General features: G+C 44.2%; 1 protein-coding gene across 1 annotated transcript in view; it reads left to right on the top strand.

Moving 5' to 3' along the window:
• The window catches only part of XRCC2 (X-ray repair cross complementing 2), a 106562-nt gene that overhangs the window by 76366 nt on the left and 18177 nt on the right, over window positions 1-12019 (top strand). The window contains exon 3 of the mRNA XM_081287870.1: window positions 11573-11627. Within this exon, the coding sequence (XP_081143996.1) occupies window positions 11573-11627 (55 nt within the window). The remainder of the gene's footprint in view (window positions 1-11572; window positions 11628-12019) is intronic.

The raw sequence follows: 12019 nt of genomic DNA, 5'->3' as shown, positions 1-12019 counted from the left end.
TTACACCATATCCTTATAATCAAATATTGTGCAGTCCTTTAAAAGGATGTCTTTGAGTTATTTTGCCTTTGATGGCTCCCAGGTCTCTGATGTCTGCCTAATACCTGGATTCTCCTCCTCTAGGTATACCATAATGGCAGCTTTTCCCCTAGTAGGGACAGTCAGGCTATTCCCTACATTTGCTGATTAAACAGCGCTTGGGCTAGCGCTTGCACACTAAAGACAGACACTTGAAGGACAGCTTCCGAAGGATCTTAACCCTGGGGCCTCTTGCAGACCTGCTGGGCCTCTGAGCCAATCCCACAAGCTTGATGAGAGCATGGCCTCCCTGGAGCCTGCAGGGGCACTCTCATTACCTCAGCTCCCAGGACTGCAGGGTTATAATGAAATCTCCCTTTTATCTTCCTTAAAGTCTCCAAAACAAATCCTGAAACTGCTCAGGGACACTCGTACTTGCCCAAGAGAAGGGAAGTCCCTTGGAGGTATTTGCAGGCAGGCTAGCCACAGGAGACAGGGCGCCAACAGATTCCATCTAGGCAGAAAGAAAGCCCTTGTAGAGCTGAAGATGCCAAGGACAGTGGACAGGCAGATGCGATTACCCTGGGTGGGGTGCGGGCAGATACCCTGTTAGCAACCTTGTTGCCACTGGTATACTCTGGTTGATTGATTTCTTGTCACACGCGGTGTCAGCCTCACCCTCCCCGTTTGCCGCTACTAATCCAGAACAGGAGCCCCTGGAAAACAATAACTAAAGCTGAGAGGCCTCAGGATTTCCCTTTGTGTCCAGTGTTGTGATGGCAGAACTCAGTTTCCTAAAGTGGCAACTGTCTTGGTTAGACTCTGCTGGAAGTAATCAAACCAGTTAATTAGAGCCAGCCCGCTCTAATTGAGATTAGGGAGGGGGAGAGATTAGGGAGGAGCAGGGAGAGAGGAAGAGAAAGAGAGATGTCCATTTTAAAATAAGTCACAGTGGCAGAACAGCAAGGGCTACATTCAAAGCTTAAAGTGGACCACTGTTGGGACAAGATCCTACTTTTTCCTGATGGTGTCCTACTGCTCTTGTAGTCATGGTGCTTGGCCCCTGAGGGAAGAGCCCCGGCTACAAGGCCTGGCAGCTGGAAACCCACATGCAGGCTCCTCAGAGGCCCCCTGGTTCTTTGAAAAGATCAGAAATCAAAATTCAAAACTCTGAATTTATAATCTCTTCTCTTTCTCTCATGCGTCTAAAAGCAGATATTCAATCCCACAGTTTGACCCTTTCCTTTCTCATATTCTATCACTATAGGTATTCAGTTTCCCCAAAGCCTTGCCTTCAATGAACATGACATTCCAGTGAATGATGACGTCTTCATTAAATTAACCATGTTTCATTGATGCATGAGCTTCTGGGGGCCCGTCCTTTAACATCGGTTTGCATTCTCACCGTCTGTAGACCTATCCATTTCAGTGACAAGCCTTGTATCCACATTTTTTTTGAAGAGCTGTTGCCTGGCACCATTCCTGGTACCAATACAGTGATGATCCATGTATAGATATGTAAGTGCATGTGTGTTTGTGTGTGTGTGCATGTGTGTGTAAACACATATATAGATATGTGTGTATCTATACATATATACACATACATATTTTTTCCTTTTCCTTTTATGTTAGAGACAGGGTCTCGCTAAGTTGCCCAGCCTGGCTTCAAACTCATGATCTTCCTGCCTCAATCTTCTGATTTCCTAGAGAGTTTACAGGCGTGTACCACCATGCTTGGCTAGCATCAATATTTTTTATTATCAAAACTAAAAAACAGACAGGTGTGATGGTGCATGCCTGTAATCCCTGCAACTCAGGGAGGCTAAGGCAGGAAGATCAAAAGTTCAAGGCCATCATGGGCAACTTAGAGAGACTCTGTCTCAAAAATAAAAGGGCTGAGGATGTAGCTAAGTGGTAGAGCACCCTGAATTCAAACTTTGCTACCACAAGAAATAATAATGATAATAAAAATCAAAAACAGAATCCATCATGGCTAATTGAAGCAGAAAAAGGCAGAAGCTACCAAGGATTTACTATAGGTCAACCTTATGTGACTCACAGACTGAGGGAGAGTTGAGAGGAAAGGAGTGGAGGCTGAGCCTCCTGAAGCAACTCTCATAAGCATCATGGCACTCAACACAGACACCACTGGGAACCGACTTGCCACCTCTGCTGTCCCCGGGAGCCAAATGTCACTGCCGTCACCAGTGCCAGCAAAGCAGAATCCCCACTCAGATCTCGTCCCTCAGCTGGTCACTATCAACTCAAAAACAAAACACAGATGCATTTGATGGTGGCAGCCTGGGAAGGTGTCCAGTTAGACAGGAATCTGAGTTCTGACTTCCTGGAAGAAGATGGATTCCACAACATAGGACTTTATCTAGCTGAAGAAAGGAATTCAGAGAGACTAGGAAGCCACAGAGTGGACCAAAGCCTCTCCCATGACACAAGTGAAACAGCTCACGTTGGCTGTAGGTTCTCATATGCCCAGGTATTATTGACCTTTAGAGGACCACATGGTTTGCAGGGCCTGGTGGCACACACTTGAAACCTCAGCTACTCAGGAGGCTAAGTTAGGAGGAAGACACAAGTTAGAGGCCAACCCTAGTAACTTAACTTTTGAGGCAGGGGCCTCAAAATAAAATCTTAAAGGGCTCAGAATGTAGCTTAGTGGTAGAGCACCTGCCTAGCAGGCACCACTCTTTGGGTTTGAGTCCACTGCCAAAAAAAAAAAAAGAAAAAGAAAAGAAAAAATCAGTAGCAGCAGAAGACAGCACAGTATTGCAATACGAGAGGGTTCCATTTCTCACGGTCAATCATTGAAAGTTCTGTGTCTGAGACATTTGATCTGTACAGGAGAAATATTTAAATTATATTAAAGTTCCAGAACTCAAATACTGTATGTTTCCTTCATTGTAAACTCATGATATTGCAATTGTGAATGGGAGAACTATCAACCTACTGTCCCTGTGCAACTTGACAAAGCCGACATGGACCTTTCCCTCTGGAGTTTATGTTGGAAGATCAACAGTAGTTACTGGATGGGAATGCCTGAGAAGTACAGTGGACAGTAAGCCTCGACGCCAGGCAGTGAGCCAGTGTCGCCAACATAACCTTAGCAGAGAGGCTGGTGATTGCGGTTTCAGTGAATGGAGCACCAAAGGTCATGGCGATGATGGAACATGCAGCCAGCAGTCTTCCTGGAGACTCACCACTGTGAGTCCAAATGCAGCATGTGACCAGTGCATGAAGATAGCATCACATTTTCTGAGAAGCATGAAAGGAATGAGGGAGAAGAATGCATGAATTCACAGACACCAGGGAAGTGAGACATCCAAGACCAATTTGATGAATTTCCAGAGGCACTCAGCAGACCACTGAGGAACTTTTACTTCAAAGGGAGCAGAAAACCAACCCCTCAATACCACTCAAAGCAACCATACGCTGAAATTGCCCTGGGCTATTTCAGTACTCTTACAGATTACCAATGACATGAATGTTAATATTTTATGGCTCTAACTTACACTTCTAAAAGTTCTAATTAATCTCACTAGATAAAAACTGGCAAGCACACTGGTACAAATGAGAATCACAGCCTCCTTGCAAGGTCTGTGCCAACTCATCTGGGATCCTGCCATGATCTGCCCTAACTGTCTCAGCTTCATAAAGGGGCCAATAATTAGCATTTGGAAACTAAGCCACACTTCCCCCACTGGATGCCATTTGCTGATTGTTAATTAATTAATTAATTAATTGATTAGCAGTTCCTCTAACATGGCTAGAGGGTCTAGTAAAGACCCTTCAAGGCACTTGCTTCATCCCTTGGTCCCATGCACCCTGGCAGGAGAGATCCCCCATGACAACCTTGAAGGCAGGGCTACATCTCAGACGTCATTTCAGTAGCTTGCATGATGCGTTACACATGAAGGATTCTGTAAAATGAAGGGATGAATGCATGAATGGATAGATTGATAGACACATAAAAATTAATTAAATAGTTCTAATTTTTCTCCATTATTGTAAAATTTTTTAAATGGATGAGAATTCAAATATCAAATCTAATTTCATTTTAAGAATAAAGATATGGGCCTGCAAAGATTAAGAGAATGTATGCATGACCTCAACTATAAGAATAGAGATTAGGCCTGGAGCAGTGCCACTTGCCTGTAATTCCAGCAATTTAGGAGGCTGAAGCAGGAGGATTGCAATTTGATGCCAGCCTGGGTAATTTAGCAAGACCCTGTCTCAAGATTAAATTTAACAGGTCTGGGGACGTAGCTCACAAATTGTCTATCTCAACAGATGATTTTTAGAAAGGAGAAAACAAATTCCAATTCTCTCTTTAATCTTTTTAAAATTTTTTTAATTTTTTTAATTAGTTATACATGACAGTAGAATGCATTTATGCACTTTGATATACATAGATGGGGTATAATTTCTCAGTTTTTGAAATGTACATGTTGCAGAAACATATTGGTCATGCAGTCACATATATGTATATAGTAATAATGTCTGTGTCATTCTACTATCTTTCCTATCCCCACATCCCATCCTCTCCCCTCCCATCACTTTCCTCTACCTGATCTAAGGTAACGTTATTCTTCCCTAGTGCCCCCCGCCTTATTGTGAATTAGCATCCACATATTAGAGAAAACATTCAGCCTTTGGTTTTGTGGGATTGGCTTATTTTGCTTAGCATGATATTCTCCAACTCCAACCATTTACTGGCAAAAGCCATAATTTTACTCTTCTTTAAAGCTGAGCAATATTCTACTAAGTATATATACCACATTTTCTTTATCCATTCATCTATTGAGGGACACCTAGTTTGGTTCTATAGTCTAGCTATTGTGAATTGAGCTGCTATAAACATTGATGTGGCTGTGTCACTATAATATACTGATTTTAAGTCCTTTGGGTATAAACCAAGGAGTGGGATAGCTGGGTCAAATGGTTAAAATGACTTTTCTCTAGATATAATCTTTACCATTTACAGTAAGAGACCTTGAGTGCGTATTTATCAACTAATCAGCCTCATCATACTCAGAACAAGCAAAGTCTGTACCTGAAATTCTCAAGAGTCCTGTGTTGAAAGATTATTTTTAAGGTAAAATCAAAGATTTTACTTGACTAATAAAGTAATAGGGAAACAAGAAATATTACAACTGATTCAAAAAGTAATTTAAAAAACAGGCAATGATATAAAATGATTTAACTATGTATGCAAGATTGATCTGTCCACAGGGCAATGAGAAATTACATTCCCCCAATCATCAGTAATTTGCATGTTTATGGACAAGAATTATTTACATCATTATCATTTTTCTACAATTTACAGAGTTATAAAATGGTTCAAAGACAGAAAGGCTGAGACAGTCTAAAAGTATGAGCTGGGTGGGATTCACCCAGTAACCTTCAACCTTTATTTCAGTCTTTAATAATTTTTTTTTACATTTATAAGAATTTATTTTTGAACTCTATAAAATATTGAGAAACTGAGTAATGCTTATTCTACATAAACTCTTCTAGAGAATCAAAAACGAGAGAATATTTCTTAGTTCATTCTATGGCAACAGCATTACTCTGTTATCAAAAGCAGACAGACATTACAAGAAGGAAAACCATCAATTAATATTCCTCATGAACATAGATACAAAATTCTTAACTAATCTCATACACCAATATAGAAAAAAATTATACAGCATCACCAAGTTGGGTTTATCTCATGACTACAAAGTTGGTTTGACACTTAGAAATCAATTTAATCAACTCTAGTCGCAGACTCAAGGAAAAAATCATCTCAAGAGATGCAGAAAAAGGAGCCGGGGATGTGGCTCAAGCGGTAGCGCGCTCGCCTGGCATGTGTGCGGCCCGGGTTCGATCCTCAGCACCACATACCAACAAAGATGTTGTGTCCGCTGAGAACTAAAAAAATAATAAATATTAAAATTCTCTCTCTATCTCCCTCTCTCACTCTCTCTTTAAAAAAAAAAAAGAGATGCAGAAAAAGCATTTCAGAGGCTTGAGTTTGCGTCTCAGTGGTAGAGCGCTTGCCTCACATGTGTGAGGCACCAGGTTTTATCCTCAGCACCATATAAATAAAATAAAGCTTTTGTGTCCATGTACAGCTAGAAATTTTAAAAATACTTTAAAAACAGAGTTTTATAAAATCCCTCATCCATTCTTAGCAGAAATTCTGAGCAAAATAAGAATAGAAGGGTTAAAGAATAGAAAGGTTTCTGCAACTTGAAAAGAGCTTCTATGGAAAACAGAGTTAACATCAGACTTAATGATGAGACGTGCTTTTCCCTAGGATGGGGAACAAAGCGAAGATGTCTCCTCTCACCACTTCTATTCAGCAGGGTACTAGATGTTCTCAATAACGCTGAAAAGTAAATACATAAAAGGAAGGAAGTAGTAAAGCAAAGAAAAATAAAACTATGTCTATTCCTAGGTGACATGATCATCTGTGTAGAAAACTCAGTGGAATCTGCAAAAATAACTGGTGGAACTAACTAGAATTTAGCAAGTTTGTAGCATTCAATATCATTATACAAAACTCAATTATTCTTTATATTTAAACAATGAACAATTGGAATTTGAAATTTTTAAAATGTTTAAATAGAATTAAATACTTTGGGATAACTATGACAAAGGATGTACAAAGGAGGTCTGCTGAAAACTCAAAACATTGCTGAGCACCTAAATGAGCAACCCAAATGGCCCTTTCCAGCTGACAGACAAACTGGTGCATGCATGCAGTGAAATCTAGCATGGATGACCTTCAGAAAAACTGTATTAAGTAAAAGAAGCCAGATGTAGAAGAGTGTAAACTGTCTGGTTCTATTTAGCAAATTCCTAGCAAATACAACCTGATGTACAGGACAATATGTATGGTGACCTTGGTACATGACACAGAGTATGAAAAGGGGCTGAGAGGTGGGAAGAGACAGGACAGATGGCTATAAAAGGGTGAAAGGAGCCGGCTACAGTGGCACATACGTGTGATCCCAGCAGCTCAGGAGGCTGAGACAGGAGGATCCTAAGTTCAAGGCCAACTTTGGCAACTTAGCAAGACCCCTATCTCAAAATTTAAAAAATCAAAGGGTGGGGATGTGGCTCAGTGGTAGAATGCCCCTGAGTTCAATCCCATAGTAATAAAAAATATAAAGGACATAAGGAAACTTAGGGGGTGATGAGTATATTCATGTGGTTGTGTTGACAGTCTCCTGAGCATGTAATTGTATCAAAACAGATCAAACAGGAACCTTTAGTTATATGCAGTTTATCACGTGTTGATAATACCTCTGTACAGCTATTTTGGCCCAAAACTTAGCACTGGAGTACATTATTGCTTTCTGATATCATTTAGGTTGTCATTCCAACCTAGGGCACAGTTCAGGAGGCTGTCTTTGGGATTCTAACCTGAATACAAGCCGATGATCCATCCCAAGGCCATGTCCAATTTCTTATCTTTGAGACTGGATTCATGCTTCTGCACCCACCTCACCCAGCTTGCCAAAGCTTGGAGTAGTCTTGGAGTCATCATCAGGACAGTGAAACTCAGTTTCTCTGTAGGGACAGCCAGAGCACAAATCTGGCACCTGTCTTGTTCTCCTGGACGGATGCGTCTAGCTGATCTCACTGGTGGGACTAAGTATCTCTTGGAAACACTCACTGCAGAACCATCTTCCCTGGCAGAGAAAGGGGGCTTAGGCCCAGAGCATTCTCAACTTAATTTCAGAAAATTCTCCAAGGCAGCTGCCTTCATGGTCCAGATGGAGATTGTTAGAGAAACAGGCAGGGATAGAAGCTCAGGGGAGGCCCAGGTCTCAAGCCTAAGGCCCTTCCTGCACTCCAGTGCGAGGTGCTGGGAACTGGCTAATGGAATGAGTTCACAAGGGAGAGAATGAGCTCAACTGCATTTTTGTTTTTGTATTTAATTGAAGCCTCTTCTACATAAGATCAGTCCATAATATTTGAGTGTCCCCGAAATAAAAGGGCAGTATTGCCTCTGCTTGCTTTTGACATGTACCTGTCAGAATGACATGTCCTTTTAGGTCTTGTCCCCGTCCATGTACATTTTAACTCCCCTGAGTAAAAGGGTGGGAAGCTGCGGGATGTCCAGAGCCTGCCCCCAGCTCCATTATCCCCTTCTCTCACCCCTGTGCGTCCAAGTGGAATCTGAAAACAGGCGACAAAGAGCAGACTAAGCACCCTTGTATTTGCCTGTAACATTCATGGGCAGAAAAAACACAAAACAGAACTTCAAGAAGGAATTCTGGGTCTATATGTCTGTACGCATGCATGTATGGTGGTGGGGACTGAACCCAGTCCCTTTACCAATGAGCTGCAGGTCTTGCTGAGTTTCTGATGGTGGCTGCGGACTTGTGGTCTCCTGACATGCTAGGATTACAGGTGTGTGCCATTGCACATGGCTATGCTGGAGTTTCTAAAAAGTCAGTGCGGAAATATGTCCTTCCACTGGCTTGGAAGAAACTCATTGAAGCTGACAATGAATGCAAACTTTACTTTTTATGAGAAGTCTGTGGCCACAGAAGTTGCTGCTGAAGAATGGAAGGGTTGTGTGATCTGATCAATAGTAGGAATGGCAAACAGTGTTTCCCAGGGAGCAGGGAGTCTCAACCCATGGCCGCGTTCACTCACCACTGAGTACGGGGCACTCCTGTTAAAGACCAAGGAAAACCAGAGAGAGAGAGCACAGTCTGTTGGGGTTACCCTGGGATTCGCAGCTTGGCTATTATGAAGAGGAAACAAGGATATTCCTGGACTTAGATTCTACTGTGCCTTCTCTCCTGGGGTCTAAAAGAGCTAGCAGGATCCATAAACTTGTCAGTCTTTCTAAAGAAGACATGTCCACCAATATGTTGTCCAGGAAGCTAAGAAACTCAGGACCAAGGCACCGAAGACAGAGTGTCTTGTTACTCCAGGTGTCCTGCCACACAAACACCAGCGCTCTGCCCTGAAGCAACAGCACACGGAGAAAAATAAGGAGAAGGCTACTGGATGAGCTCAACTCCTCGCCAAGAGAATGCAGAAAGCCAAAGAAAAACGCGGAAACAGATTTCCAGGAGACCCTGAGAGCTCCCCATCGAGTCCGGTCAGAAATGAGAATTTTGGTGCTCAGGCTGCAGCTCGGTGGCAGAGCGCTTGCCTACCTGTGACGCACACTGGGTTTGATCCTTAGCACCACATAAAAAAATAAAATAAAATAAAGGCACGCTGTCCATTTACAACTGTAATTTTTTTAAAAAGAGATTTTAAGAGTAAAAAATAAACAAGATCAGACCTAAAAAAAAAAGTCAGTGAGAATAAGTCTGAATATCCAAAATGAAGTGGAAATGGAGACAGAGGCATTGTCACTTAGGACAGGATGTGAGGAGAAGAGGGGGACTCCCGATGACAAGAAACTACTTCCTTGTCTTTAGCTGAAGCAAGTCCTGGAGGCTCCAGCACGAGGTCCGCACAGGAAGCTGGACAGACAGCCCTTTCTGCCACCGCCCAGGAGCAGACCTTGGGGAATCAGCAGCGACTCCACGGCAAACAGGGTTCAGGGTCCCTCCAAATAAAACTAGAAATCACCAAGTCCAGAGCAGCATCCTGGAGAGAAGCCACATGCGATTGCTAGACAGCTCATCAGTGGCAGGAGCGATAATAAAACAACATTGCCATTGCCGAGCACGTTCCAGGGGCCAGACGTCAAGAAGATGCTCCCAGTGCACGTCTCTACCTCCCTAACCGTCTACAGCGGGCACTGGAGGAAAGGCCGGTTCCAGCTCGGCCTGGATGAGAACAAGGAACTCAGGAAGGAATGGTAGTTGTCAGGACCCTGACCGCAGAGGAGCATGTTCCCTGAGCGCACTCTCCTCGGCAGCATCGCAGGACAGGCAATAGCATCCGGGCAGTCGCTGCTCAGGTGTGCGTTTCTCTGCTTATCCCCTGGATGCAGAGCTGCAGACTGTGGCCTTCTCTTCAAACCAGGAGCCACATAGTCATGCAGACATGTCGTTACATTCCCTGGTTAATCCCACTAACGACCATGTAGATATGTATGAAATTTGTGTAAGATATTGGAGATTGAACCCAAGAGCACTCTATCACTGAGCTACGTTCTCAGCCCTTTTTTTAGATTTTGAGACAGGGTCATGTGGAGTTGCTAAAGCTGGCCTCAAACTTGCAATCCTCCTGCCTCTGCCTCCCAAGTCCCGCCACGCCCAGACAACCAACTCGCGGTGACTCACTGTAATTCAAACCTACCTATGCGTGGCACTGGAATTGCAAATATACGTGAGGACAGCCCTCAGACTTGAAGTGAATGGTGAAGACCCAAGAATAAGCAGATAATTGAAATACAAGGGGTCAGTTGGTAGCTCAAGAAGGTCTGAGCAGATTGAGGGGCATCTTAGAGGATAAAGGTACCCTCACCAGGCCTGCTGCTATTGGTGTTACTGATCTGGTTAACAAAAGCCTGGGCGTGGGGTGCACCCCCATAATCCCAGCAACTCAGAAGGCTGAAGCAGGAGGATTGAAAGTTCGTTCAAGATGAACCTCAGCAACTCAGTGAGACCCTGGAGACCATGGGAGAGAAATAATAGTACTGTTATTACGATAGAATGAAACAGCACACCTGGGCTAAGAGTCGTCATAGCTTAGTGTGGCCAGCAGGGGAGGCCTGCAGCCCGGAGCCACAGGGAGGGAGGTTGCGGAGGGGCCATTCTTGGGGCCTCCTACCGCCTGTTCAGGAGCTCTTTTTCCTGAAGTTCAGAGAAATCTTAAGAATTTAAAGCCAGAAAGAGCTATAGGCATATTTTCACCTAAAAACAATCTCTCTGTTGGCTGTGTAGAAAATATATGTGAGAAAGAGAATTGGAGGAAGAGGTCAAGGGGTGAGGACAGAGAACTTAGGAACTAATAGATCTGTGGCGTTTGGGGACAAGAGGCAGGGTGCCCAGCCAGTCGATGGCTGGCCCCAGGCCCACTTGTCAATGACTCTCTGTCGTCAGCCCTCCTAGTCTCATTTCCCTGCAGCCTTCCCCTCTGGCTGCTCAGCCTCTCCAACAATACAAGGAGGCATATGGTAGACACTCAGAGATGCTTTTGAATAGTGCCATGAATGGAATAATTAATTGATTAATCACTCTGCTGAGTAAATTGCAGCAGAACATAAGTACATTTCTTTTTCGTTTTTCTTTCTGCCTGAGCAGGGAGATGCTGAGAGTCTGTCCCAGGTTATTGTGGCTGAAATTAAACATTGATGGAGGCTTATCCTGGGCTGGGCTGCGAGAGGCCAGAGGCGGGGCAGAGATTTGCTCTGCCTGTGATAGACTTGCCCCGGGCAGCCTGGCCTGGCGCTGGGTCTGTCCAGCTCCTGGAGCCCGGGAGCCTGAGCTAAACCCTCGGGGCAGATTGTGGGGGAGGGACAGGTGGGAGGTGCCCACAGTTACCATCTTGGCCTCAGGTGACAGGGAATCGGGAAACCATTTTAGATCCCCTACAGCTTGACCCACTCACCCCGCTTCTTCATCTTTTTTAGAAAATGAAGCCCAGAAGTTGACTGGCAAGGAGAGGAGCCCAAACCCCAGGCTCAGGTATGGAGACTTTCATGGACCTAGAGAGACAAGCTTTCTAGAGTAGTGACAGTTGCTCCGAGTAACTAAAAAACAAACAAAAAACTTTGGGACCCCTTCTGCCCTTTGTTCTATGATCCTTGTCCACTGCCACACACCCCACCCCAGGCCGTGGCTGGGGATGAGGCCAAGGGGGAGCAGCTCTGTAGAGCTGGCCCCTGGCAGACGGCGTCCACCCTCCCCATCACTCCTTCTTCAACAGCTGACTGTGGGTCTGTTTTCCCACCACATAAATAAAGGGTCTGGGCAAGACCTACAGGAAGGACGCCCAGGCAGGATTTCGCACCCCCACTGGGGGGTCAGCAGTGTCCCTTCAGGGACCTGTGTGTGGGGACCTACTAAAGACCTCCATG

Source organism: Spermophilus citellus (genome assembly GCF_964194105.1).
Source record: "Spermophilus citellus genome assembly, chromosome: 3".
Classification (NCBI taxonomy): Eukaryota; Metazoa; Chordata; class Mammalia; order Rodentia; family Sciuridae; genus Spermophilus; species Spermophilus citellus.
This window is presented reverse-complemented; position numbering and strand designations above follow the sequence as displayed.